This window comes from Temnothorax nylanderi, unplaced genomic scaffold (genome assembly GCF_030848795.1).
Source record: "Temnothorax nylanderi isolate EJ_2023f unplaced genomic scaffold, tnyl_v1.0 TNYL_tig0022_pilon, whole genome shotgun sequence".
Taxonomy (NCBI): Eukaryota; Metazoa; Arthropoda; class Insecta; order Hymenoptera; family Formicidae; genus Temnothorax; species Temnothorax nylanderi.
Genome location: NW_027249084.1, coordinates 1776614 through 1804406, shown reverse-complemented (window position 1 = coordinate 1804406; position 27793 = coordinate 1776614). Strand labels below are relative to the sequence as shown.

Below are 27793 nucleotides of genomic sequence, written 5' to 3'. Positions count from 1 at the left end.
TAAATCTAAAAAAAAAAATTATATAACGTAAAACAAATATTGCAAAATAAAAGAAGCGTTAATTTATATGATACAAAATGTAAATGCTTACCTAAAAAGATACGTATTTTTATTCAAGTAAAATGTGTATTTTGTTGAATAAAATATGACATACCTGCGAAGTAAGAGTGCACAGCAAAATTTTTTTTAAATCAAAAGCGAATAATATAATACATTAAAACAAAGAAATTCAAAAAGCTAGAGCACATTTACTTCACAGAATACATCGTCCGTGACAAATATTCTAATTTACAATGTATATTTAGTAAAGTATACAAATTAATCGGTCTTTTTAGTGGTTCGTGTCTTCTTAGTGGGAAGAGGTTTCTGAGACCGTAGCACGGCACTGGCTCGTCGCAATGCTACCTACAAAACACATTACGTTCTAGCATTAGTACAGTATTAATGGCAAATAGCACGTAATTAAAACCAAAATTATACTAAGAGTAAAGAGTAAATAGAATAAGAAAAGATAAAAAAAATGATATTTTAAATTTCTTTAAAACAATATTAATCTTTTGACGATCAAAGGTATATATGTGCCTTCGAGAATCAACTGTTAATTACGAAAGTCTTGCAAGCTCACATGCACATATGAGTACTTATATTGAGATCCATAGTGAAAATAGTATTAATCCATAGAATTCTTCTGAATTTGTCAATTATTGGAAGTTCTAATATTAATATTAATTTTTAATATTAATTCAAAAATTATAAAAATTCTGTTTGTATTTCAAACCACATGTTAGATTTTCTATTCAGTCTGTGACAAGATCTTTGAAGTTTTCCTCAAAGTTTTTTACTTAAAGCGCAAAATAATGAAAAAATTGATAAACTACTATAATCAGCGACAATTATATGATTACCTTGGTAAGATCCACACGATACTTGTTTTTTCTAAGCAGAGTTTTCAACTTATGGAGGGAACGACGAGCTCCCGCCTTCATTGTGCTCTTCACATTAGCTTTGGCCGGCTTGTTGACCGCTTTTGCTTTCTTGTAGACAACTGTGAATCCCTTTTTGTCAGGGGTATCAACAATGCCCACGCTCTTACGATGAACCAAACCGGAGTAGCGATAACTGCTCAGATTCGTCAAGTTGTTGGCTTCCTAAACAATTATTATTCTATGTAACAGCAGAAAATAATTGTTGAGGCGTAACTTCTTAAGGTTAGCGTGGTTAATGATGCTTTTTAAGATATAGCGAGAGCCTAACCGTAGAAAACGGCTTGTTGATGTTGCGCTTCTTGAGAAGGAAGGCATTGTTGTCGCGGATTATCATCCAGTTCAAGTGCGACGACATCTTGGACTTCCTGTTACAATCATTATCAAATTTATTATAATTTTATATGTATCCTTGTATTATATTGCATCACACTTTTTATTATGATTGTATATTCTAAACAAGATAAATTTATTTAGTTAAATAAATTATTATTTATTAAATTCGACTAAATAGTTTGTTAATAGGTTATGTATACCCAACATTGTAAAAGAGATGATTTTTCGTAAATACTGTTGTACTCTATGGCGATGTTTAATAATTTAGAATACTTCACGATCGTTAAATACGTATTTCGACGCAACTGATTATTAAAAGAAATATTAAATCCGATAATAAAGGCGAAATTATAACATACCACGTGCACCAGCAAGAAGAAGCGACGAGAAAGAACTCTTCAAGATGGCGGAGGAAACACAGTGTTGTCAGGTCGTTTCGAAGATTTTCCCTATAATAAATGCTTAAAGTCCTAAGCCGTAAGAAATTGACCAATCACATTCGATTATTCTCCTCACATTCGAATGTGATTGGTTAATTTCTCCGGGACTAATACTATGTTTACGCGAGCGTTAGTTCTGTAGTAACTTACTATAATTCCTTCACGTAAACGGGATTTTGTAATAACTTACGATAATTTACTCCGCGTAGACGAGTGAATTATCGTAAGTGAATTATCAGAAGTAACGCTCGCGTAAACGTAGTATAAAGCTAAAAACAAATTCTTCATTTTATCCAAATAGATTACAATTAATTTTAATCAATACAAAATATTATTTGTTACAAAGTGGAGTGAGAAAGAAGCAAAAACTGATAAAGGTATTATTCTTATATATTGAAGAAATAAACATGTAACAATACATATATGAGATTAATATAAATATATATGAAATAGCGTTAAAGCGTCCCAATCTTATAAATTAGAAATTCTAAACATTACAAATTCTATACTAGAAATTAGAAATCTTAAAAATTTAAAAATGACATGATATATACGTGTAACATATATATATCTTCTTCTTCTTCTTCTTCTTCTAAGAAGAGAAGAAGAATAATAGTACCCATATTCCATTAATTAAAAAATTAAAAAATTTCTTTGAAAAATAACAAAAGAATATATATTTATTATAAACGCAAAAGATACCCGGAAAAAAATGTTAACGTAGATAAAATTTTAGCGCTATAACTTCTTCTTCTTCTCTTCCCAATCCCATCTTTCTTCTCCTTTATAAAAGACTTTCATTTGCGGATTTGTATCGATATTCAGGTAATTGTATTTTCCGCTTTGTGAACCGGCCACCGGCAACCAGAAATTTGTAATAGGCGTTGGGTTCCTAAATCAGATTGAGAAGTAATCATTAATATGTGACTAATAAATTGAAATATCGTGATTAAAAAGACACGCCAAAAATTAAAAAAAAAACAAATTAAATTTCTCGTACCCTGTTTTAGCAAAATCTGTCCATATTTGCGTTAAACCATTTATCATCTTATAGTCTTCTGAATCAACTGCAGGTGGTGACAAGCCGAAATTTTTCATTATACTAGAATAAAACAAATACCCCAGATCCTCCGAATGAGACACACCTATAAAATATTATCATCATTTAACCGTTAATTAAATCTACAAAATAACCTTCTAAATACTTTAAAAGAGATTACTTTGTAAATTAAATATTATAAAATGGAACTATTTTTTTGTTTCCTTAAATTCATATAAATTTAGAAATGAAAAAATTTAGAAACATTTACAATTATTTTATGTCGTAATTACGATATGAGTAATTATGATATACATACTCTCTAAAATTAAAAGTCGCTAGATAGTTTTAAATTAATTAGTGATAATACCTGGGATCCGAATATCAAATATTTTTCTCGAGGGAGAAGTTTCACTCTCGTATGAAAATTCATACAGATACGTCGGTTTGTTATTATTATTCAATTTTGTCTGAATATCCACTACTTCCATTATACTGCGACAGAAGTATACGTCACTGAGAAAATCAACGTAATTCATTAGAGTTTCCTCTGACAGTGCTTTATCACCGAAATATAAAGATCGCAATTCCTCGACTGTGATTGACATTTTTGATATTTTTGATAAACATCCGGGCGATAAGGTGCTCTTGAAATCGGAATTAATTGTTTTAAAATCTTCTTTGCTTATGTCTGAAATAATTTTAAAGACATTTTAGAACTGTCCGTTATACAGATCGTTGCATAATAAATAATGAATATTTTAATAAACCTTTTTTTTTCAAGTTAAGAAATAATTGCGATTTAAGCACATTTGCCAAAGAAAATCTGTTGTCAAAACATTATTTAAAATTTTTCATATAGTGGCCCAATATGAAATAAATGATATAGATAATATTGCATATAATATATAATATTTATCTCAACACACTGTGTACGCGTAATATATTAACTATAGACAAAGCATAATATAGCGTACGATAAACGCTATTTTGGAACAAAAATATGATTCTGACGAATAATTATGATTCTTATACACGCATTCGAAAATTACGGATTAATAAAATTTGCTAACTCTATATAGATATGTGCAATATTATTCGTGAAAATTTTATTTGATTGTAAACATTGACAGTGCATGGTAAGTCATTTAATACTAACGTTATGTTATTTTTAACAGAAAACATTCTATGAAAATTCAAAGCAATTAAAAATATACTTCATGGAGATAAAAACAAAACTCACGTCCGTAAAAGTTACTGCTTATAATAAAAGATCCCTCGCAACTGGTAAAACCTAAAAGAAATGGTACTTCAACTCCGCGGCTTATTAACGTCTCTAGATCTCCCGGAAGAACTGGATTCGATGATTCGTGATCCAAAGAGGGTAATAATATCGATTGTTTACGCTCCTGCAAAGACAATATTATCGAAGAAAAGTATTTTATTCGCATAATCTAAAAACAGTAGCGTGTAATTTATTGCACTCATTAATAATTAATTGTATAATTACAACATTAAATGTTCAGATAATTACTGTTTCCGTCAAGAGAAACTTTTGTTCAGTCTCTATAAGCTTTTTCGCATCGATTGTTTTGAGAAGCTCATAAGCGACTTTCGGATCCGTGGTCGCTTTTCCAAATTTCTCAGCGAGCCGAAAACCTTTGTTCATCGAATGTGGTTGACGTTCGGTAAAAGCCCACCTCATTGTATTAAGGACACCGCTTTGCGATATCGCTTTATGAAATAAACCTGTAAAACAGTCGTAACAAATTAGTTCTATACATCTTGTCATAATAAAATCTTTCTTCTTTTTTTTCGTAATATCACAAACTATCTTATCAATTATCAGATTCATTATCACTTTGTAATCGATTTTATCTGAAAATTTCTCTCTCTTTTTCTATTTCTTTCTCGAAAAGTTGTTAGTTGTTTTATAAATTTTAACATTTCAGTAATATGACTTTCTAATTAAAATTTGAATTAATTATTTAAAACCTACACAAATAACATTTTTTTTAAATATATTATTCGAAATTAACCAAAAGAAAAGAGAACGGATTTATTATCTATTTAATAGATTCGTGGTTTTTTATTTTTCATATCCAAACGTATTAGTGTTTGATAGGATGAGAGGATGGGTTTGAGGATTCTAACTTATTATTGTGAGTGTATCGATAAGCCTATATCGACAAAATATATTGTACCTTTAGCTAATGGAGACAGAGTTAAACAATGTACCAGTGTACCACCAGCACTTTCACCGAAGATAGTGACATTTTCTGGATCTCCACCGAACTTTGATATATTTTTCTGGACCCATCGTAATGCCATGATTATATCCTTCAAACCTTGATTGCCCGTTGCCACCTTATCTTTAAGGTTTAGGAAACCTGAAGCGATTAATGCATTATTTCTTCACAAAGTTGATTTGTTTAAATTAAAAGTAAAATTTACTTTATATCCCAAGTAAATCGCGCCATAAAACTAATTGTGTCTAGCACACTGATCATGCGCAGCAAAATGTAAACTTATATGCAAGAAGTAAAAAAAAAACGTTAATTGTAAACGTATTATAAACAGATGTGGATTTTTTTAACTTTCTTTTATGAGACTATATTTTTTTAATGTTTAAATTGACTTTAGTACTGTATGGTCTGTAAGAAATCAAATATATCCAAGTGAAATAATCGTTGAAATAATAGATACAATATATATAATGAACATTTACTATATATGTGTAAAATACCATAAACGACATACAATGATTGTATGGCGAAACGTACCTAGAACGCCTAGTCTATAATTCAAGGTGACCAAAACTACATCTTTATTCACGATATAATCGGGGCCATACAAAGATGCATCGCCGGAACCCTTAATATTGCTACCGCCGTGTATATACACCATAACCGCGCGTTTCTTCGAGGGTTCGATTTTCGTCGCGTACACATTTAAATAAAGACAATCTTCATCGCCTTCAATTTCGTGTGTGAACAGATTTATTTGGACGGCGACGTTTCCGTGCTTCGAAGCGTCTCTATCACCGGACCATGGTTCCGCTGGAACTGGATCCTAATAAATACGTAAAATCCATTAGTACATAGAATTTTCCAAAATTCGCGCGTACCGTGCGATTCTCTATGCTGAAACGACTTCTTCTTTACGTAAAATATTACGTTCGAGTAGTAGTTCTTAAATGAGAGCAATTTATAAGCTAACGAATAAGCGCTTTAAGTTCCGCATAAATCAGGAACGGCGTGCGCTAGATGTTTTCTTTCATAATACAATAGCAATAAACACCTTTAAACTTAATTGCTAATTTATATTCTAAACAAATTGTTTAACAAATTTAAAGATTAATTTACATTAATTAGAAATCAATCATTTGAAATCAATCATTTCTCCGAGCAGTCGCTTGAAAATTTTTTTATCATAATCTTCTTTAGTGTTGCTCATTAAAGTACTTTTTTAAATAACATTATTTTATTATTTTATTGTTACATATGTATAGACTAAAAAAACAAATTATATAATAATAATTATGCGATATAACTGATAAATATTTTTATCAGTATCATTTAATCGTAATTTTCTCTAAAAGAGTTGACTTTTGATATTTTTCGTATTTCTCTAATCTTCTTAAGATGTGATAAGCGATCAGTTAGGCCAAAACTAAAATTAATTCATTTTATTCTGAAAATGTATTCAATAATAATAAAACTTTATGTACTCACTTTGAATCTAAGTTCTCCAATCGGCGGTTTCGCGTATGGTATTCCTCGAAAGGCGATATAGTCATTGCCATAGACACATTTTTCTACGATACCAATTAACTTTCCCTCGTGCACGCATATTTCGATTCTGCCGTTGTCCATATTGGATATGCTGGAAGACTGACGAGAGAACAGTTTATTTATTGGTCCATGTTGCGTAAGATGTTGTGTACGTAGACTCTAAGAATTTCAAGGCAAGTGAGATAAAGATCGAGTATGTTGATTAGATATCAAAGTTACAGCCTATGATGATATTATCGGGAGCTTTCCAGCAAGCGACACAATTAAGTCGACACAAGTATCGTTTTATCTTTGTTACTCATTACCAAAAAAGAAAGATAGAACGATGCTCGTGTCGACTTGTGTCACTTGCTGGAAAGCTCCCATCATCGAGGCGCGCCCGAGTCTTATATAAACCAATTAAGTATAATATACGCACTAATGCAGCACGAGTCACGTGCACAAAGTACGACAGTTTTATCTTGACCTTTAATAAATTAGAATTTGTAATAAAATCTATAGCAAAATAGACTTTACTGATAACTATATATTTTCAGCGCCAGTTGTTTATATCAAATCTTTTATAAACTAATAAAATAAGCTGACTTACTCACTAGTGCGTAAGAGTAATATACATATAGATACAAGTGCAATAACTGTATATTAAATTGTATTTTGACAACAATATAATTAAGTTGACGCCAGTTTTTCTTATACAAATGATGAAACAATTATAGTGTATAAGAGCACAATAAAATATTAGTATATAGTACAGTTAGTACATAGACACAAATACAATAACAATATTGGATTTTAAATGATAATTATAAGTTGACGCTAGTTTTTTGATATCAGATCTTTCATACAATTTATACAAATGATGAAACAATTTAGTGTGTTAATTTAGTACAACGAGAGGCGCGTATACAGTGACAGTCATTAATCGAGTTTTTTTTGGTAAACTAGTGCAGATTAAAAACGGTCAGTGTTACTTGGCGTCATTTTCTTACCTTTTTTTAAAAATGTATATCATAGAAGGAACGTAACACTTTTCTTCGATCCCATTGCCACAACCGACGGAAAATTAATCTTAGTGCGAAAATTTTAAAACGCCAAACTCCTGGGATTTTACAACTTGGATAAATTGTACTTCACAATTTACCTCACGTAGTAAACAATGGTAAATACGAAAATTAAAGTTTTGAGCACATTACAAAAGAAATTTCATTTAACGTCAGGATAAAAACAGAATCGTCACGTTGACGTTTCATTATCGAACGGCAATTCGGAGAAAGCGCTTGCCAAATCAGTCTCCTCGTACTCCAACTTTTCTCGCTCCTCCTTAGGACGGGTAGCCTGAAAGTCCTGCGGGATAAAAATCTTCGTCTCGCACACGTATCTCCTGTCGGCCTCGGAAAAGCGCTGCAGCTCGGACCACCTTGTCGCTACGTCCTTGCGCACGCACTTCCTGAACACCAGGCAGTGAATATGGCGCAGTTTCTCGTACTTGATCCTCATGAATCCCATACGGCTCAGCGCGTATCTCCAGGACCTCATCAGTTTCGCGTTCGCGCCAACGTGCTTCGAGTCCGGGCTCGCGATGATCAGGATGCCGCCGCTTTTCAGCACGTCGCACGCGTTCCTGCAGCACGCGTATCTCTGCTCCGGACACGGCAGGTACTCCAGCAACAGGGAGAACACGACGGAGTCGTAGAAATCCGCCGGCAATTGACGAATCTCCCGCGTGTCTCGCGAGAGGATCTTCTCCCCTCCGATCGCGACGTTCAAAAAGTCGCATCGGTAGACCTCTCCCACCGTGGGTGTTAGATCTATCGCGGTGACGTCGAACGCATCGTCGATACTCAGAGGATTGTAGCAGCTTCCTACGTCCAGCACTGATATTCTCCGTTCAGAAGAATCTCGCAATCTATTTTCCGTACCGGTCGGGTTGTTCTCACGCGTTCGACCCTCGACGCTAGACCCCACCGAAGGGAGAGTCATTTTAGCGTTTATATCTTGCTCTCTCTTATCATATTTCTCTCTACCACCGTTGAGAAAGTATTCCTTGCACTGGGCTTTTATCCATTCCATTCTGCAGTACGTTCCGCTTCTCAAATCTGAGTTGTTGTCCGCCCAGCACTTGACGGCCAACTTTTGCATCGACGCGGCATACTCCTGGAATAATATCGAAATAATTATGGAATACTAATTTATGGAATTAAACATATACCACAGACGAGATACTATTAAAGACAATCTTAGGTCGTGTGAATGTTAACTCATAATATAATATTAATCTTGTGATTTATTATACTGTTTTGTTTCGTACACATATGTACGTATGTTTAGGACCCGAAAATATTCAATTTGAATATTTTAAAACTGCAATTTTATTTTACTATTATCCAGTCTGATTGTCCATCAAGCGATAACTGTAGAAAAAAAAGTAGTTTCAATATATGATATTAATTGCTTCGTAAATACCTATGTATTTTTACTTAAAAACATATGTACTGCAGTGGCTGCATTCTAATATTTACTGTCAGTACTGAAAATCTACAATATATACGTGACATAAAATATAGAAAAATATAGATTTTAAGTACTGACAGTAGTGACAAATCATGAATTTAATGCTAACGTTAAAAACTAGTTATTCAGATATTTATGTTATTGATACAAAAATTTATATTTATAATCGATATCTTCAATCATCTTCGGGTCCCAAGCAGTCCCAAGGTTCCATTGATAGCCATGATAATTCGTCCAAGGTTGATGGTCTTTAACAGTATCGGTGCATACACTAATTTGTGCTTCTCCAACAGAATTCAACTTCAAACAATAACACGGACCTGCAAAACGTCGTTTCGCGCCAAATGCCGCTTCCACGCGATCTCGGCGCCATATTGGTGACACTCGGCGCGTAACAAGGCGTGAGTTCCCTTCACGATGTCAGCCAGGCGTTTATGCTCCTCCGTCGCCATTCGATCAGCCCAATTTCTCTCTTCCACGATATTCCGAGTGGACGATGAAAACACTCGGTATCTTATCAATGTTGCGCGTGTCGTCACGTTTTATTAACTTACACGGAGCTAATCTTTTCCACACTTATCACATCCACTTTACGTCTGCATGTTTACATCCGACACGTGTACTGACTGCACTGACGGGACGACGGGAGTCAATTCGGTTCCACTTCTGTAATCGCTGACTTACCAACTAATATATCGACACGGCGCAACTTATCAACGGCGCCGGTGTCAGTTTTCCGAATGGCTCCATCGCGGCGTTGAGTGTCACGGCTCTTTAAAGGACGGGTGTTGACAAACAAATCGTAATTTCAAGAGCTCGACACGCGATCTCAAATTATAGTGACGAAATAAGAATGGAAACAGGGAGATAATGAGCAACTGCAATTAATTAAAGTACATACATTTTTTATAATCTGTTATTCACGACGTTTATATTGATAATGAACACAATTGTCATTATTTTACTTGTATAATTTAAATGTTCTCGTGTATGAGTGTGAACAGATATCTTTTTTGTATACCATAATATCAAATGGCATTAAATGAACATGGAATTGATTGAATTTTTATCATTTTCCAGATACCTGATATTTAAAATGTTGCACGAGATCTTGTTGTCACTTTGGGGATGTTCGACCAGTGTGTCGCAGATAATAGAGGCAGATGTGAGTGTATATTATAACAAAATGTAATATATAAATAATTAAGTAATATATATAATGTATAAATAGTGTATATAGTAATATACAATTTAAATTAAACATTATCTTTATGTGCTCTTCGTCAAATCATTGAATTTCCCTTCCAGTCCGTAGATCTCGATAAATACTTACATCCCGGAGAACGAGCGCTGCTCAATAAGATATTGGACGTTGTGAAGGAATGCAACGTCGTACGAAACTTCATACACGCAGTAAGCAGCGAGGATGCGAAAGGTTTGAGGAGAAATCTGACGAAACGTATTTTACGCAATTCGACATAATTGTCTCATTTGTCATTCAATTTAATCATTTTGTTCCGCAGAATATGTGGCTCCCGGTCTGTACATACGTGCTCTGTGCGACGGAATGGATCAAGCGCTGGAGCCGTTTCGCGAAGAAATAATCGAATTGGAGAACACTGTCTTAAACAACCGTCACACCCCGCTGTCGCTGATTCTCTGCAGCGTTGAAAAATATACTTGTCTGTTTTCTGTACTGCATTCCATCATCCGTGAGGTGATTATATATACTTCTCAAAGATATTTTATATCAGCTGGTTTCGTTATGATTGTATTTGATTGCTTTTTTTTTATTTAGATGAAGATATGCGTTTTCTTTCCACTTTGTCACAATGTTAGCTATATCACGCAGTTGCACAGTTTAATGAGAGTCTAAATAACGCAAAATATTCTTATGGTATCGAATTGAATAGCTACTGTCATTACTAATTGTAATGAAGCATTACAATTTATTTGTACAGAAAGAGAAGGATGTTATCAACCGTCTCTTTCGTTTCAGATTCGTACGCAGAAGCTCCATGGTTGTAAATTGTTGCAGTGTTTACATCAGCGTATGCATACCGGCATACCCGAGATCAACGCCACTTTGGAATTGTAAGAGATTTTTAACGAGACTCAACATTGTTAGCCTTATTCATTTACTCGCTTTTAGGATGGCCCATTCCGTTCACATTGTTTTCTACAAGCATCTAACGAGCTGGCTCTTGTATGGGCATCTGGAGGATGTTCACCGAGAATTTTTTATACAAAAATCATTGGATTGCGAGAAACCTTCGACGCATGAGGATGGAAAGAACGATATCGATGCACGCGAATCGATAAACGGCAAGAAAATTGATGTCGATATGTGGGATTATACTGTCCAGATGGACATGCTTCCATCTTATATCAGGCCATCGCTGGCAAATAAAATCCTGACCATCGGTCAAACTGTCATTATGTTTGGGAATGACCCCAGACAGAAGAAAGGTAAAAAAAAATGCATTTTCACTATTTTCAATTGCTTGAAAAGGAAACTATCTTGTTACAATTGTTATGTCACTCTTCAGAAAATGAGCGCAGTCATCTGGTGCGCGATAAAAGATAGTTGTGAAAAGCCAAGTGTCTGTTTCAGATTTCAGCATGATATCCAAGACAGAAAATTCCGTGTGGGGCGACAAAGAGTACGAGTACTTCAGGAAACTTCAGAATCTCCAGGCGAAGTCTGTTTTCAACATTGTCGAGTTTGACCGCACGATCAACGAATTGAAACAGTGCGTGACCGAGCTACTATGGCACGTGGCCGTCGAAGAGGCGCAGCTGATGCAGCAGCTCAGACTGGTGAAAGAATTCTTCCTGATGGGACGCGGCGACCTCTTCTTAGAATTCATCAAGCTCACGGCGCACGTTCTGAGTAAGGCGCCCACGAGTCATACGTCCAGAGACATTAATCTCGCGTTTCAAATGGCGCTGAGGAGGATGCATCTGAACGACGAAAGCGCTATCGACAGCTTTAACTTCGTGGTGCCCGTGCCACCTTCTGAAAACGAGGACGCCGACACGGACGCCACCGATCTTCCCGATAACGAACGGCAAGATCCTAATGGTGCGTGTTTGTGTTGCAATTTTTTCCAAGATATTCAAAGACAAGACGTTGAAAAAAATTTTTCATTTTAGAGAAACGCGGATGGGGTATGATCACGTTGAAGTACAAAGTTGTTTGGCCATTGCATCTGTTGTTCAATCCAGCCGTGTTAAACGATTACAACACTTTGTTTCGCTTCCTATTAAGAGTTAAAAAGACCCAGATAGACTTGTGGAATCTCTGGAGCGAGCACATGCATCACAAGAACATGTAAATTATATATTCATGAATATTACAAGATAATTAACATTTTTGTTGTCCGTAATTACCATAGCACAATATATTTAATTCACAGTGACATCGGCGTGATCCAATTGAGAAATAATTTGATCTTTATCGTCGACAACTTGCAGTATTATCTGCAAGTAGACGTGCTGGAAAGTCAATATACTGTAATGGAAGCGAGTATGAAAAACACACGGAATTTTGAGGATATACAGAAGGCGCATTCTGTACTTCTGGCTAACGTCATGTCGCAAACCTTTTTGCTAGGCAACGGAACAGGAAAAAAGAATCCCGTAAATTTCATCAAAATCACGATTATAAAATTCAAAATTATGCAGAGTATTTCAGATTTGGCGAGCCGTCTTTCGTATATCAATTCTTTGATTCATTTAATCCACAGATTTTAGAGATGGCTCCGTAAATCCGAGACACTGTGTTGTTGCTCCTTGGTATTCATGAATATTTTTAACAGGTGAATAAGTTGATACATCTTTTGCTACGGCTGTGCGACGATTTCATCTTACAAGCGTCCATGTGGGAGGTCGGCAATTTGCTCTTAACGGAGAAAGAAGAGCTCAAAACGTTATGCGAGACGCTCGACAGCGTAATGGACTGGTTGACAAAGACATTGAATAGAGTGCGTGCACAGCCCAGTGGAGAGCACTTGGCTCGATTGCTATTGAGATTAGATTTCAACAGATGGTTCAGTAAAAAGGTTTGAAGGAGGTAAAGAAAATCACGTAGTGACTTACAAATACATCGCGGCATATTACTGAAAAAGAACATAATATTACGTCTCTTTTTGTAAAGATTGTTTTATTAGAGCTCAATAATGTTCAGTCAAGAATTCATAATGGATGGTTAAATTAATGCGAATAATAACGCGAAAAATTGATAAACAAGAGCTTTAAGTAAAAGAACACTCTGGCCTGTTGTTCTTTTTACATAGATCACATCTTATACATTTGAAGTCTATAATACTTCCTAAATTTTTTTTTTATCATGCAATTCATACAATCAATATAGTAATCGTTAATATATATTTTTATATAATTTCATTATAATACTCTTTACGAATGATTTGAATATATTTATTCTGAATGATGCTAATGGCAGTATGATAAAGACTTGGTTCTACATGTCGTACATGTTTTGTGATAATATAATTATTGGTCCTTTTTAAGCAAGGATCTTAATCTATTATCGTATTATATAGCAATAGATATACGCTCTATAATATATCACAAATATGAAAGAACAATGTTTAAGACTCCTGTTTCTTTGACTTATGACATTGCGATGTCGTGTGAATTTCTTTCTTGTATTATCGAAATAAATTAACTTTGGTTTACCCTGCTACTCGCATCCCGTAGGAAACAAGAGTCTTAAATATAAAGAGGCAAGCCTTGTTTGAGATCTTTGAAATATTATTTAACCCTTTGTGATCCTTTGAATTTATCGACATAATGCGTTGTAATAATCTTTCGCATAATTCGAATCTGTACACTATTATAATCGCGTAAATTACATTTTTGGAATTCCCATAAATTCCTCCAATAAAAATTCTTTTTTTACTCATGTTAGCCCCGCTGATTAAATGAAATTGAAATACCTGATTTTTGCTCCTGATTTGCGAGAAATAACTTGGACCGCAAAGGATTAACATTTATTTTTAATTATTAATATGTAAAATTATAGTACTTTACGTAATACGTGAATTGTTTGTTTTCTTTAAAATACATGGAATTCTTATTTTATTCTTATTGCAGATTGTGAAATTCTCAATCGCTATCATCATCATTATAATCTTCTTCGCCGTATCCATGTGCACTATCATCATATTCGCGTTGATGCAGTTGTATCGTGTTTTTGATAGACGCGTCGGAAGCCAGATCTTCCGCGGTGATACCGTCATTATTCTTCAACGTCGCATCGGCATCGTGCTCCAACAATAAATTCACCATCTCCAAATGTCCGTGACTCGCTGCTACGTGCAATGGCGTGTCACCCATCTTATTCTACGATTGAAAGTAAAAAGATTAAGAGGTAACTTTGTGTGAAACACACGAATGCAAATGAGGACGTACGGCGATACGGTGGAAGCGTTCGCACTTGTATCTTATATTAAAATGTGACCATCTCATTCTGTTGCTTATTTCGTGAGAGCTTAAAATGTTGTAGCGAGTTTAAAATCGTATGGCTACGTTTAGTTGTTTAGCATTAAATAGGAATACAAGTGCAGCTCTCCAAAGTATAAGGCCCATTCTCTTACTTGAGCGTTTACTACGGGATTTAGCAGATTCAGGAGCTCTCTCGCACATTCCAAGTGGCCAGTGCGTGCCGCCCAGTACAGCGGCGTGTTCCCAGCTGCATCTAAGCCCGTTCCCGATATGCCCTCCTTCAAGTATTCCGCCAGGAAGGAAACATTGCCCCGTCTCGCAGCGTCGTGCAGCGGCAGCTCGATCTCTTCCGTTTGTTCCTCGACTGAGAACAATAGATTATGAATGTAAAACAATAGATTATGAACATTACATTGAGGATAAGCAAATGTTAGGCATTTTTCCTTACCATAAGTGGCAGGTATGAGTCCTTTCTGATCTCCGCACTTAGCCCTCCACCAATTTGGATCGGTATCTCTGTCGTAAACGTAAAGTAAATCACCTTCTTCGAATGATAACTCATCCGCCTGTTAAAAGCAGTAACATCATATTTTTACACATTAAAAATATACGAAACAATATAATTCCATAATAATAAGAGAAATATAATTACATATATGTTATTACGACACATGTATATATTATATAAGAAACATATTTTGTTAATAGACTGTAGATGCACTTACACGTTGCGCAATATACTTGCATAACGTCCTGACCACTTTTACCTTTCCTTAAAGATAACATATAATATTAACACATTTATGTCAGATACTATCTTACTTAAAAAATAAAAAATTTTCGTGTTTAATTGCAAAAGTGAGGTACATTATATACTCATATTCTCATATAGCTGATGAGATTATTATTCTAACCTAGATTTGTACAATAATTATACACATTAGCAAAGCTACGCAAAATAATGTTGTTTCAATAATCACGGCGGAACTATAATTCTTTTAGGCTGCTGATTTTTTCATTTCAAGCGTACATTTCGCACTCGATAGATTTTAAATAGATTGAGACGTTGGATTGAAATATGTGATATAACCTTAAATTTATATATAATAGAATTTTATTGAGTTCGTAACAAAAATGACATGAATATAATTATTATAATTAACATAAATAAACGATCTATATAATACATGGTCAGTACATACATACAGAGGTTCATATGTACATATATAAAAGCTTTTTCCCCATCATACACAATCATCACAATAGAACCAAGAAGTACTTCAGGAATTATACGGTAAATACTTAGATATCGTTATCAAATTGCGCGTAACAAGATCATAAATTACACATTGCCATGCCAGACAGAGTTGTAATCCGACGTATCGCTATTTTATGGGTATATTTACCAGGTTTCCAGGTGGTTTTAGGTGGAACAGGTGGTTTTACAAGCACACTCATGGCTGTGTAATTCTATCATCATAATATCAGTCCAATGACTCACACGGATTCACAGTGACGCGCAGCTACATATTCCAGCCGCGGTTGACACGCCCCCCGACGTAGAAATTAATCTAAATCTTCTTTCTTGCCACTTTCATAAATAACACCATATCTGAAATATACAAGAGAATGAGATGCAATTTAAATGATAATTCAGCTGCTGATACTTTTATAGCCTATTTGGCAACGGTGTAACATCACGCAACATTAGAAATTTATTTCGAGCGATAAATAAAAAAATTTCCGTCGCATTGCTCTAGAAAATAACTTTTATAAATCGATATGTGAAATACTCACTGAAGAACACAATCAGAACGAAGGCGATCATGAGCCACACCCAGCATCTCCATTTCGACTTGGTGTGCTCTTCCAACTTTAGGGATTCTTTCTTTAATTTCACGGCGTTCACATCGGTCAATTTGTCGGACATTTCCAGCATGCCGATATCCTTTTTTATGACGGCGCTCGCCGCTAATGCGTGTTCCTTCATAGTGCTGGTCATGGAGAGCATGTTTTCGGCAATCTTCTCCTGGATGTTACGATTGTACTTCAAAATAGCGTCCAGATCGTCGTCCTGGATGTTAGAGCCCGTTAATCTCTGTCGCACGCCATCCTTATTCGCGTCTGTAACACACAACGAGATTTAGTGTCGAGAGTCACGCGTGAGGACCAGACTTTCGGTATCGCACGCTTGAAGTAGCAAGTCACCTTTGCCGCTGTGGAATAATTCCGCCCGTAATTCCCGATTGTACTTGGCGACCGTCTTCTGATGTATCTGCGTTGTGATATTCGTACTGGCGGAATTGTTGGTGGACGCTGAACTTTTCGATAGCAATTGCGCGGCGGCCACCCTCTCCACCGGGTTCGACAACTTCATCGCATTTATTACTCCTTTCAGGAAATCTATCCGTTTGATGTAGCCCATCATGGTATCCTTGGGTGGTTTACTGTAAGTGAAAATCCAGCATTTTAACGCTACACAAACATCTTTAATACCGTGATGCTAATAATAATAATTAGATATAATTTTAAAATGATATACAGAGTGTCCTTGATTTTGCAACATTGAAAAACGATACATCGTGGGTCCGTTTTCTATTGCTGGCTGCAATAGTTCAGAGTTTATTTTTTTTTTTACACCACATAGGAAGGAAAAAGATGAACTCTGAACTAGTGCAGCCAGTTCAGCAATAGAAAACAGACCCGCTATCAAAGAATTGTCAAAGATCATCACACAGAGTGTAAATAAATGATGATTTATATCTTTGCTATCGTATCGTGTCTGAACGCGCAAATTTTAATTGGCGATTTATTCAATTAACTTTAAATACTTCTTATTTGAAAACTATTAATTTTGACACGTTAATTGTAGGATTTTCATCTTGAAGTAAGGACTTTGTTGTTAACTGTTGTCACGCAAAATCTGAGGCACTCTCTATATCATAAATAATGCTTTTTTAATAATAATACATTATACGTTTTAATGATATTAGATATTATACTGCACAACTGAAAATATTACCTATGTAAAGTTTGCAGCTCCTTCATCATGTCATCCAGAGAAAGTATGTACTGAAACAAGAAATGCATATGTCAAGTGTTCGTATATGAACAAAACTTTCACGCAATCTATATATATTTATAGCTTATATATGAATAATTTATGTAGCAACTCCTAACGAATAGATTATTTAATTCTTGTGTCATTTTCTCAAGAAATAACAGTTATAAAAGAAATTTAACCATCCATATAGCAATGTGCGCAAGTTAATTTATACACAAATAAAAATTTTATAATAAATATTATAATTAGAATTACCTGATGTGTCTTAATATTATGCTTTGTTGATAATTAATATATAAAATCATTCCGATATCTAATGTACTGATCTAATGTATGTGATAAACAGAGGAACGTGACAGAACCGACAGAACGTAGAGGTTAGAAACAGCATTCACATACTTTCTCGAGCTTCCAATCCTTGTTCGGATCATCCTTCGCTATCAGCTCGCAGCGCGTTAGGAGCCGCTTGACGTTGATTTCCAGCCTGGTCATTTGAGTCATTTGGCATGTATGTGGCGGGAAAGAAAGCAGGAGAGTCTCGTGCCGTTACCGTTCAACGTATACAGGCATGTCATTCACTTTCATGACATATCTCGCTTGATCACGTGTGCAGACGAGATAACGGATTATTGTCATCACACATGATATGTGATGATGATTAAAAGTATTAGAACATACGATTCGAGTATCGAAATGTAGTGAAAGCAGTCGAAAGGGGGACGATTGAGAATAAAATGTTCGTCGTCCCGAGCGTGTTCGGTTCTTGAGACGCCCGGGACTCGGGAGAAACTTTCGCGCTTTAAAAACTCGCGCTAATTCTCTTTAATTCGCTCGAACATTCCCGCTTGATTTCGCGCGCACCATATCGGCCAATCGTAGTGCAGAAATTCAAAATTTAAAATTTCAAGATTATCAAATGACGCGTTGAAGACTGAAAGATTGCAGAATTGGAAAGAAAAGAGCTGAAGATAAAACTTAACAAATCGGGTCATCATTGTTCGATTAGAAATGTCTTGAAGAAAAGAAGATAATCGAGTCTAGATATGATAAAAAGTATAGGGGTTTGTATGTGAAACTGGATGGACTGATCGGTATCTAAAGATGGAAAAATTTAGACAAGATGAATAGGAGAGATAGTGAGCATTGATAAGATTGAAATGTGATAATGTGGAGGAGGGGAGAAATATGTATTTTGTGGGCAACGGCAAGATTGTATATAAGTCATTGCGTAGAGAAGTGTGTGCATGGATTAGTTTTTAAGGAATTAGGTAGGAATAAAGAAGAAATATGTGAAAGGGTATGGAACGAGCAATTATAGGTGAGATAAAAAGAAATAGTTGAAGAAATTGGAGAGAAAGGGAGATTATTATTATTATACAAAGGTAGTATATATATGGTATGGATGGTATGAGTGTGTTAAGAAAAAATTGTAAAAACTAAGTCCATTTCTTGGCTGTACGAAGTTAGTAAATTATTATTATCATGTATATTACTAATGTCTTATTTATATTATTTACACATTTACAGCAAAGATAAATATTCAAGTCAAGGCGATTAAAGCTTCGCACTCGGGGAACCCAGGTCGAATCGAAACGAGGTCAAACGCGGTCCTGGTCTTGCGACAGTCCCGAACGAATATCCTTCGTTAATTGCGGATTCCGCTGACTTTGTTCTTTTCGCATTCTCGACCAGAATTTTCGACCTTGTGCCACTCTTTTTTCGCGCATCGGTGGATACGCATCGTGTGAATTTTATCTAGCGAGACGAGAGTGCGGTAAACCGAAAACACTGACAAGGTACATCATTAATTACTATATTATATAAAGGTCGAAAATCTTACGGAAATTTGTGTAACTGTTCAAATTTAAATTAGCTCATAATATATATGTCTAGATTCAAATATTACGTAGAATCACGGAATTGTGACTGAAAACGTAATTGCGGTCATAATACAAATAATGATTATATAAGTGCTTTGATTAACACTTGCATCCGTTACATTTTCTACAGCTAGTCAATATTTCATTATCAGCAATTTTATATTCTTTAATATTGTAATAATTGTTTTAATGTACACTTACTTATGGGAGCGAGCGTGGCGTAGCAGACAGCGCACTAGTCTGCTAAACCAAAGATCTCAGGTTCGAATCCAGTCCTGGTAGAACCAAAATAAATAAATTGTATCGCTGTTTGTCTCTCCTCCTCGACGGAATGGCAGCCCGTCAGGAGTATCCCTTGCCTCGAAACCCCCTCTACTCTTCACAAGAGTAAAAATGTCGTCCTCTCTTGTGACATAATTCCACAGTACAATGTAATTTTTTTGTTTCTATGGTCTATCTCGTGTTCATGGCGTAAATGCTCTTCTAATAAACTATTAACGTTAACCTTTCATTTAATATCATATTTTCCGGGCTATCTAAATTTGACCTAAATGCAAGAACCACCTTAAGTGTCCATGTAAAAGATCATATTGCGCGCAACAAATTGGAACGTTTTTCAGAAAAACTCAAACAAAATAATAATAAAATATTTCAGATTTTTATTATTCAATTATTTTTGAAAGTATCTGAGAAATTTTACATATTTTTTCAGAATTTTTCATAAATCTAAAATTATAAGAAATTTGTTCATCAGAATATAGAAAAATTCAAAGAAATCTATATTTTCTTGCAAATAATTTTTTTTTTCCAGTGTATACCTACGCAACGACAACATAATGATAACGATACTGATGTTAATAAGAGTTAAAGAATCAGGGTCCCATTTACTACGTTTACGCTAGCGTTACTTACTTACTACTTCTGTAGTAACTTACGATAATTCCTTCGCGTAAACGGGATTTTGTAAGTAACTTACGATAATTTACTCCGCGTAAACGAGTGAATTATCGTAAGTTACTACAGAAGTAACGCTCGCGTAAACGTAGTAATTGATAATCAAGATAATTTGCAGGGGGTTGATGGTCTGATGTCGAGAGGGTAATGCCCCCGGCGTTACGTGATTCGCGCGTCATGGAGAGGGGGAGAGATCGCGATTTGGTCGGCGCCGCGGCCGCGGAGGGGACGCCGTCGGCGCCCGCGCCGTCGCCATCGCCGTCGTCAGTCGTTGCTACGTTCAGGTCGGAGGAGATTCTCGCGACCGAGCATCCTAACGATCAGCAGCAACAGCCGGACAACAACGCCGTCGTCGTCGTCATGGGCAAGCAGAACGGCGAGGATCTGGATCAGGACGCGCAGGAGCGGATGCTGAAGGAGGACAGCGCCGCGAAGATCGCGATCGAGAAGGAGGAGAAGGACGAGAAGGCCACCGAGGTGAGGCTCTCTTCGTCGACTCCCTCCGCCTCGAGATCCCAAATTTTGCGAAGATAAAAAAGCCGGCTGTCTCGCCCGCGCTTTTTTACCTTCCGCGCGGGGCTCTCTCGAACGCATTGGACGTCTCGAGCTTCCCCTGGAAAGGAAAGGTTGAGATCCGAGATCCGTCCGTGTTAATCGGTTAACCTCAATCCGCCGCCGCCACCGTGGCCGTTTTGCAGACGTCACGTCGAGACGGTACCACGGGAACGGTCTTGCCTTTTGTTAGCTCTCTTTGGCTCACGGACACGCCTATCTCGCCATTGTGCGAGCGATCGATCGCCCCCGGAGACGGACAATGACCGATGTTTCTATGCGCCCTCACGGAACAGTAGACCGGATTATCTTAATGCGATTTTTAAACAAACACGATTTTTTTTTATTCGGATTTATTGGATCGTAGCAAGAGCGAAGCGTATCGTATTGTTTCGACAGCTGTGAACAGTAAAGGAAGATGGGTCAATTAAATCTGGAAAGTACGCAAGTCCCGAGCAAGTTGCATCATAATGTGACCCGAATCTTTTTTTTAACTTATTCTAAAATATGTCTGGTAGATATGCAGCATGGAGATATTAGCTTCCATAATTTACACGTTTAATCCTTGTCAGCTTTGATAAGTAAACAATGATTCCTTGAATTTGAATTTTTATCTGCCTTATGGCAACATATATTCTTCGTTTGTCCTGAAAAAGAAATGATAAACTTGTACAAAAATACGAGTATTATCTTTCGGAACACTCGGCAATAACATTAATTATGTATTATACATATATTTGCATGTATTTTTTTTTCATTATATTTAATATCTTGACAATTAGTTACCATATTGGTCTGATATGTCTATAATTATATTATGAACTGTCTTGTAATTCTCTTACTCGAGTCACTTCAAAGTGTACGCTTCTTTGAACAGGTGAAGTTTATCTCGGAGAATGGCGACGCCAAGATCGACATCGAGATGGTGAAGGCGGTGCTCTCTGGAATGGGAAAGGAGGAATTGATGAAATTCGCAAACGATCCATTCTGGGTGAAAATGAGATGGGCCTTGTTCATCGTCTTCTGGCTGATATGGGCAGCCATGTTGGCCGGTGCCATAGCGATCATCGTGATGGCGCCAAAATGCGCCGCTCCTGAGCCGAAGAAACTGTGGGAGGAGAGCGCAATTGTTGAACTGGATGTCTCGGATGATCTCAACTTGAATATACTGGACGATTTGAAAAATCAACATATCAGGGCTATATCTCTCTCATCCTTGGTGAAGGAAAGCGCGGACGGTACGCACAGACTCAAATGTTTACTTTCTCAGGATACGTTATATTAATTGTAATCTCAATTAATTATATTTTGATATTCTTATTTTTTTACAGGAGGAACCATAGATTTTAAAGCCATCAAACCGAATTTAGGAAACATCAGCGATTTGGAAAATTTCATTAAAGTGGCGAAGGAGAAGGACCAACAAATCTTTTTGGAGTTGGATCCCAACCATTCCTCCGTGGAGCATCCGTGGTTTGAACAATCTGTACTGAGACAGGAGCCATTCACGTCCTATTACGTCTGGGCTGATGGAATAATCAGATCTGACGGTGGAAAAGAAAGACGAAGTCCTCCGAATAATTGGGTCAGTCATACTTCTCTCCGACAAGTAATTTTCTGACGTAGAAAAGGAATGACGCGTATGAACTTAAAATATACTTTTGCAGTTGAGCGTGTACGGCGGATCCGCGTGGGAATGGAACGAACAAAGGCGCCAATATTACCTTCATCAGTTCAACAAGTCGCAACCTGATCTGAATTACACCAACCCGGCAGTGGTGACAGAATTTAAAGTAGGTCTCTTGCATCTTTATTTTTAGCCGACCGATTTATCCCGTCTTAATTTATACGTATCTCATCGTCCCATTCTTCATTTAAGGACGTCTTGACTCACTGGCTGAAATTAGGCATTAGTGGTTTTCGCTTGGCAAACACGCAGTATCTGACGGAAGATCCGGAGCTGCGCGACGAATCCAGGAGCATTCTTCCCGTAGAACCGAACAATTATCAGTCGCTAGTGCACGTTCACACGCGCGATCGTTCGGAGAACGCTGCGGTATTATCGAAGTGGCAAGAAGTGGTTCGCAACGAAACTGCAGGCAAAGGGTACGTTCGCTTCCTTTGTACCGTAGGCTTCGCGATTATGTGCGCGCTATCTACATATCAGCTCACGTGTATTGTTATTTACAGGTTGTTCGCGTTGCAAGATGACATTGGCGCGGACATCTTGCAAGTTTATAACGAAAAGACGACGATTGATCTACCGCAGAGTTCGCACTTCCTCACTAATGCCAACGCGAGCATAAACGCGACGGACTTGCGTAAAAGTATATCGCAATGGCTTGCCGTCGCGCCGTGGCCTGCGTGGAATGTAAGTGTAACAAGATTAATTTTCACTACATAGTTTTAAAGATGACACTAATTTTTACTATGTAATTTTTAATTTTTATCTTTGTAAACTTTGTATGTATTTCAATCGCAGGTGAATGGCAAACAGCGTTCCTTGAGGCAACGCATGCCTAAAGACGTCGCCGATAGTATCGTGTTAATGACCATGTTACTACCGGGCACGCCGATTCTTCGAGTAGAGGACGTCATGTCCGCGAAGGATGCGTTCGCAACCTTGTCGAGTGCCCGAAGTAGTCTAACGTTCCTTCACGGGAATACGACTCTCAGAATAATAAACGGGACTGTCCTCGTATACGCGAGGTAAGCTTCGTGACGATTTATTTAAAAAAAAAATCAATGTGCTGTAATCATTGACTTCACAAATTTATGTGCGCTTCAACAAAAGTTAAATATTCATTCGCGACCCACTTTTGGAATCAATGGGCAACAGATTAATATAATATATTGTTAACTATCAACTATCGGTTAATTAACTTCGAAAATTAGTCGTTTAGATTGCTCCTCAATTTTTTCTATCCAAGTGGTTTGATTTATACGTAAGAGAGATCAACGGTATACTCTCTATGCGCATGAATGAAGGAGGTGGGTTTTAATTGGATAATTCAATTCATCCTTACGCACACAATTGACTAACATCGAGTTATCCTTAAACGTCTCGGCCCGTGTTCTCACGGTGCTTTTGGCGATACATCTATCGCTTGATTTCATCTCGTATAAAGTACCGCTTCGTAACAGACGGCTAAAACTCTTAAACATTTTTGACGTTAAGAATTAAAAAATGGGGGCTGATTAAAAAAAATGCTTTGGGCGCATAATAAATACAATAGACTAACCAAAGATTAATTTTCCCTGTTCCACGCTTCCTTATATGCAACACAGGAATTGGTGAGTCTACGTACTAACATATCGCCATTACGCTTTGCAATAAAAACTGAACTGCATGCAAAAAATACAATAAAACCAACTAACAGCTATACGTGATATTGTGTAATTTACACTTCGTGTCGTACATATGCTTCGAAATGTTTTGCTTTTGCTTGAATAAAGTCCGAAAGTATATCAATAAATACGTAAATTAAATTTGTAGGGTAAAAAGTGGCAATCCCGGATATCTCGTGGCGTATCAGACGGGAGACGAACCAGCCGTCATAAACCTGTCCGGAATACCGCGGATATCGGAAGAAATCAACGTGGTCGCGAATAGTCCCAACTATGACCAAAATACGGAAGTAATGAAGTAAGGAGATTTTCACGATATGTAAAAATCTCTATCTTTTATGTTCAATAATTTAATTTAATATGGAAACTTTATCGCTTTTGCAGGACGAAATTACCGTCGGATGCTGTGCCCATATCACCGAAAAGCACACTGATTTTAACATTTGTACCGAAGGAGTCTTAATCGATCCAAAAGAATTTAAATGCGAGAGCAATCGGCTATATACGATTGCATTTTTTGCTTCAATATACAAAACTGAAGGAAATCAAGGTTGATATCAAAAAGATTAGAATCGAGTTGTATCGAAATTCAAATTAACGGCAATATAGATAGAAGCTAGAGGTCCTAAAAATGTGAAATTACTTGGATTATTATTTATGCTGAAGCTTATCCGATTTATTTGTATGTTGAAACAGCATAGTGTGAAGAAAATATGTTTTATTTGAATCAAATACCTGTGTGTGCATCCATTACAATTGTGCAACAAAAAGAAATGTATCTCAATGTCCGTACGTGTAATGAAAATATATATAGCAAGCATCAAATACAAAGATTTGTAACTTCTTCCTGGAAGGGGAGGCGGGAAAGGCACCACGCTATCCAAAATTGCATGACTATTGAACGAAAATTCTTTTGGAAAATTATATGTATAAAAATTATATGTATATATATAGTATATATATATACAGAAACTAACATAAGGCCGTCAAAGAACTAGGCTTGGATCGCAAGGCTTTTAATTCTTGATATTGAAAATTCTTTTATTAAAAGAATCCCACGATGCTTTCACCCGCATGTGTGCGCAAGATTTTGTTTTTATTACATAATAAATACACAGCCTAAATATGTTAATCCTTAGATATGGGAAACAGTATGTACACGGGATTTGCTTTTGGAACAGAGCTCGGCAAGAACTTGTCGCTTTCGGCTGATTTTCAGCTGGCTCCGCCTAGTGCTATTTCCCTTGCCTCGTCGTCCCGCGCGCAGCTAGGCCGAGTTTTAGGCGCAGCCCGCGGAAAATCGGCCCAAAAGTTCATTTCTCGCCGAACTCTGGCTTGGAAGATTCATTCGATATGGAGCTTGTGTGGATCGGTGAATCTCGCCGTTATAATGTAAAACAGAGCGGGTAACACAACTAGGGCTAACATCGCGGGATGAATGCTGATTCCGCGAAGAGTCGCGACCGCTATCACGCCGTATCCGTGCAGCAACCAATGGCCCAAAATTACTATCACGTTTTTTATATCCGAGACTGAGCTCAACAGCAACGATTTTACCGTTTGATTCAGTTTGAACGCGAAATGCGCCGCATTCGAGAGCACCGACAGGATAATGGTGATATAGGGGAAAGAGTAATCTGCAAAAGAGAAAAATATATAATTAGCAATTAGCAAATATCTTTAAGGCAATCTATAGAGTATATATTACGACATACATATTAGACCTCCTCCCACGGCATGGAGCAACGCGAGGATTGGATAGAAGTACAACGCTGCGTAAATAGAGAATTTTCCCTGTTTCGGCAAAAATTTCCTGGCTATTAGTGGCCTTATCAATAGCATGAGGACTATTCCTAAGGCGTAGAAGACAAAAACCATGGTGTATCTGCACAATCATAAAGTAATGTAAATTAAAGATACCAATATGACACATTCTGATAGACGCTAACAACAGAATATTTACAGAAATAATGATTTTTAATAAGTTTCTAAAAATTCTAATGTATTTCTATGCCAAGTGAAATGCATTACAATCTCTAGAAGTTTAAATAAAAGCTTTGTATTCTTATGTAATACTAACAACGGATAAACTGCCTCTTGCGTGCAGTGTAAGGTCGCTTCGTAATTCGGATTCGGATTATGCAGCAGGGTGTACCAGTCCGACAATTTATTCGCCTTGCACGACTTGACGTTGAACGTCCCGATGGGATCCGTCAGCTGCAGGACTATAAGGCATGCCAGGACCACCTCGAACAAGGCAGACAGGTGAAGGGCGATCACCTCCTTGGGTATATTGCGACGCATAGCAACCATGTCGATGCAGAACCAGTGCAACACCAGGGCCAGGAGGGCCATGAAGCCTAGGTAGAGCCAGTCGTAGAACATGGGCGCGTCCTCGCAGGGCTCGCACGCCGACGAGGCGTTGGCGCGGAAGCCGCGCGGACAAGCGCCGCAATCGCTCCAATTCCCATCCGACAGCAGCTCTCTGCCGCAATACAATCCGGGACACCGCGCGAGGACATTCATGGTGTCACTCTGCTTTCCTCGAGAGAGCTCTCCTAAAAATTAGAAGCATCTTTGGCTCGAGCGAATTTATATTGACACAGACATAACGTGGTTACAAACAGATCTCTGGTCTTAGACCCTCTTGATATAACTAAATAATTTTACCAGGTTCTCCTACGGATCCTCATGCAACTCCGAATGTTTTGGATTCCCCTCTTACCATCAGCTTCCGTACATTGTACGATTCACTCGCATTGATCACCTTGGCTCGCTTTGTATTCTTTGTACGCTAAAACAGATTGGATCCACGTGCTACATGCTCGAGGATCATTCCTCTCTTTCTTCTTTCAATTATATCCGTCGAAAACGAAATACTACCCTTTACCTCCTTTCTTCCGTTCGTATCGAATCTCACAGACTTCTCTTTCCTCTGTCATTCGAGAAACATAGTTTCGTGTTCCTCAATAATCTCACTTGTTCGCTCGTTGGGAACCTCTCAATGCTGCACGACAAAGATGTATTTGTTTTTTATTGACTACTTCGTGTACAAACAAGTGTACGTACTAGTCTGCGTACATTATACATACCTTTTCTTCGTGCTTCAAACGACCCGAACACGCTGTCAATAGTGTCAATTGCTGTCAATTGCCGTCAACTTTGGCGAGAGGGACGGCATCTGGCACGAGCGTCGATCACCGCGAGAAACGCGCCGTCCCCGGTCGGTGAAGTCACGCTCGCGCGTATATTTATGGAATTTACGGCGAGAATCGACGACAAGTGACGCAAGGGAGGCGAGTTATTTATAAATTAATTGTGCATTTGTTTAGACGAGAGACCTTTGAGGTCGCCCCGACGCTACAACGCGTTATAATTATCGCTAAAACCGTTGTACTAATTAAGGAGTCTAATATTAATTAT

General features: G+C 37.1%; 8 protein-coding genes across 17 annotated transcripts; 2 read left to right on the top strand and 6 right to left on the bottom strand.

The window, feature by feature from the left end:
• Window positions 1–279: 279 nt before the first annotated feature.
• Window positions 280–1767, bottom strand: Rpl28 (ribosomal protein L28). Its single transcript, XM_071700589.1, has 4 exons — window positions 1679–1767; window positions 1255–1351; window positions 906–1148; window positions 280–405 (listed from the first exon to the last, which is right to left on the bottom strand). The coding sequence occupies exons 2-4, from the start codon at window positions 1339–1341 to the stop codon at window positions 319–321; spliced, it is 417 nt and encodes a 138-aa protein (XP_071556690.1). The 5' UTR covers window positions 1342–1351; window positions 1679–1767; the 3' UTR covers window positions 280–318.
• A 364-nt stretch (window positions 1768–2131) lies between these two features.
• LOC139769478 (juvenile hormone esterase-like) lies at window positions 2132–7723 on the bottom strand. 3 transcript variants are annotated; one of them, XM_071700577.1, is made up of 9 exons: window positions 7582–7723; window positions 6533–6691; window positions 5582–5870; window positions 5003–5188; window positions 4333–4547; window positions 4042–4207; window positions 3169–3489; window positions 2760–2904; window positions 2132–2651 (listed from the first exon to the last, which is right to left on the bottom strand). In XM_071700577.1, exons 2-9 carry the CDS (start codon window positions 6671–6673, stop codon window positions 2498–2500), a joined length of 1617 nt encoding a protein of 538 aa, XP_071556678.1. In that variant the 5' UTR covers window positions 6674–6691; window positions 7582–7723; the 3' UTR covers window positions 2132–2497. The 3 variants fall into 3 exon arrangements, with proteins under 3 accessions (XP_071556678.1, XP_071556677.1, XP_071556679.1); XM_071700576.1 differs by lacking the exon at window positions 7582–7723 and adding an exon at window positions 6898–7546 and having other exon boundaries at window positions 6533–6753; XM_071700578.1 differs by lacking the exon at window positions 7582–7723 and adding an exon at window positions 6898–7004.
• A 102-nt stretch (window positions 7724–7825) lies between these two features.
• Window positions 7826–9745, bottom strand: Samtor (S-adenosylmethionine sensor upstream of TORC1). Its single transcript, XM_071700579.1, has 2 exons — window positions 9424–9745; window positions 7826–8746 (listed from the first exon to the last, which is right to left on the bottom strand). The coding sequence occupies exons 1-2, from the start codon at window positions 9553–9555 to the stop codon at window positions 7826–7828; spliced, it is 1053 nt and encodes a 350-aa protein (XP_071556680.1). The 5' UTR covers window positions 9556–9745.
• On the top strand, window positions 9390–14209 carry Grip75 (gamma-tubulin complex component 4). Of its 3 annotated transcripts, XM_071700572.1 has the most exons (11): window positions 9406–9504; window positions 9836–9996; window positions 10184–10268; window positions 10412–10538; window positions 10627–10820; window positions 11103–11197; window positions 11256–11572; window positions 11718–12188; window positions 12260–12437; window positions 12523–12745; window positions 12925–14209. In XM_071700572.1, exons 3-11 carry the CDS (start codon window positions 10200–10202, stop codon window positions 13171–13173), a joined length of 1923 nt encoding a protein of 640 aa, XP_071556673.1. In that variant the 5' UTR covers window positions 9406–9504; window positions 9836–9996; window positions 10184–10199; the 3' UTR covers window positions 13174–14209. The 3 variants fall into 3 exon arrangements, with proteins under 3 accessions (XP_071556674.1, XP_071556673.1, XP_071556676.1); XM_071700573.1 differs by lacking the exon at window positions 9836–9996 and having other exon boundaries at window positions 9390–9504; XM_071700575.1 differs by lacking the exons at window positions 9406–9504; window positions 9836–9996 and having other exon boundaries at window positions 10412–10516.
• On the bottom strand, window positions 13250–16070 carry LOC139769482 (osteoclast-stimulating factor 1-like). The gene is made up of 5 exons (XM_071700588.1): window positions 15979–16070; window positions 15298–15344; window positions 15021–15138; window positions 14725–14936; window positions 13250–14470 (listed from the first exon to the last, which is right to left on the bottom strand). The coding sequence occupies exons 1-5, from the start codon at window positions 16028–16030 to the stop codon at window positions 14234–14236; spliced, it is 666 nt and encodes a 221-aa protein (XP_071556689.1). The 5' UTR covers window positions 16031–16070; the 3' UTR covers window positions 13250–14233.
• On the bottom strand, window positions 15669–18495 carry Use1 (Vesicle transport protein Use1). The gene is made up of 5 exons (XM_071700587.1): window positions 18036–18495; window positions 17595–17644; window positions 16781–17019; window positions 16370–16696; window positions 15669–16184 (listed from the first exon to the last, which is right to left on the bottom strand). Exons 1-5 carry the CDS (start codon window positions 18135–18137, stop codon window positions 16144–16146), a joined length of 759 nt encoding a protein of 252 aa, XP_071556688.1. The 5' UTR covers window positions 18138–18495; the 3' UTR covers window positions 15669–16143.
• Window positions 18496–20632: 2137 nt separating this feature from the next.
• Cd98hc (CD98 heavy chain) lies at window positions 20633–25201 on the top strand. The gene is made up of 9 exons (XM_071700571.1): window positions 20633–20947; window positions 21900–22260; window positions 22354–22607; window positions 22690–22815; window positions 22902–23128; window positions 23213–23393; window positions 23505–23731; window positions 24519–24668; window positions 24755–25201. Exons 1-9 carry the CDS (start codon window positions 20648–20650, stop codon window positions 24831–24833), a joined length of 1905 nt encoding a protein of 634 aa, XP_071556672.1. The 5' UTR covers window positions 20633–20647; the 3' UTR covers window positions 24834–25201.
• Window positions 25202–25447: 246 nt separating this feature from the next.
• Window positions 25448–27617, bottom strand: LOC139769480 (JNK1/MAPK8-associated membrane protein). 6 transcript variants are annotated; one of them, XM_071700585.1, is made up of 6 exons: window positions 27463–27617; window positions 27254–27377; window positions 27041–27164; window positions 26451–26928; window positions 26086–26255; window positions 25448–26007 (listed from the first exon to the last, which is right to left on the bottom strand). In XM_071700585.1, exons 4-6 carry the CDS (start codon window positions 26894–26896, stop codon window positions 25715–25717), a joined length of 909 nt encoding a protein of 302 aa, XP_071556686.1. In that variant the 5' UTR covers window positions 26897–26928; window positions 27041–27164; window positions 27254–27377; window positions 27463–27617; the 3' UTR covers window positions 25448–25714. The 6 variants fall into 6 exon arrangements, with proteins under 6 accessions (XP_071556686.1, XP_071556683.1, XP_071556685.1 ...); XM_071700582.1 differs by having other exon boundaries at window positions 27261–27377; XM_071700584.1 differs by having other exon boundaries at window positions 27261–27377; window positions 27452–27580.
• Window positions 27618–27793: the final 176 nt, after the last annotated feature.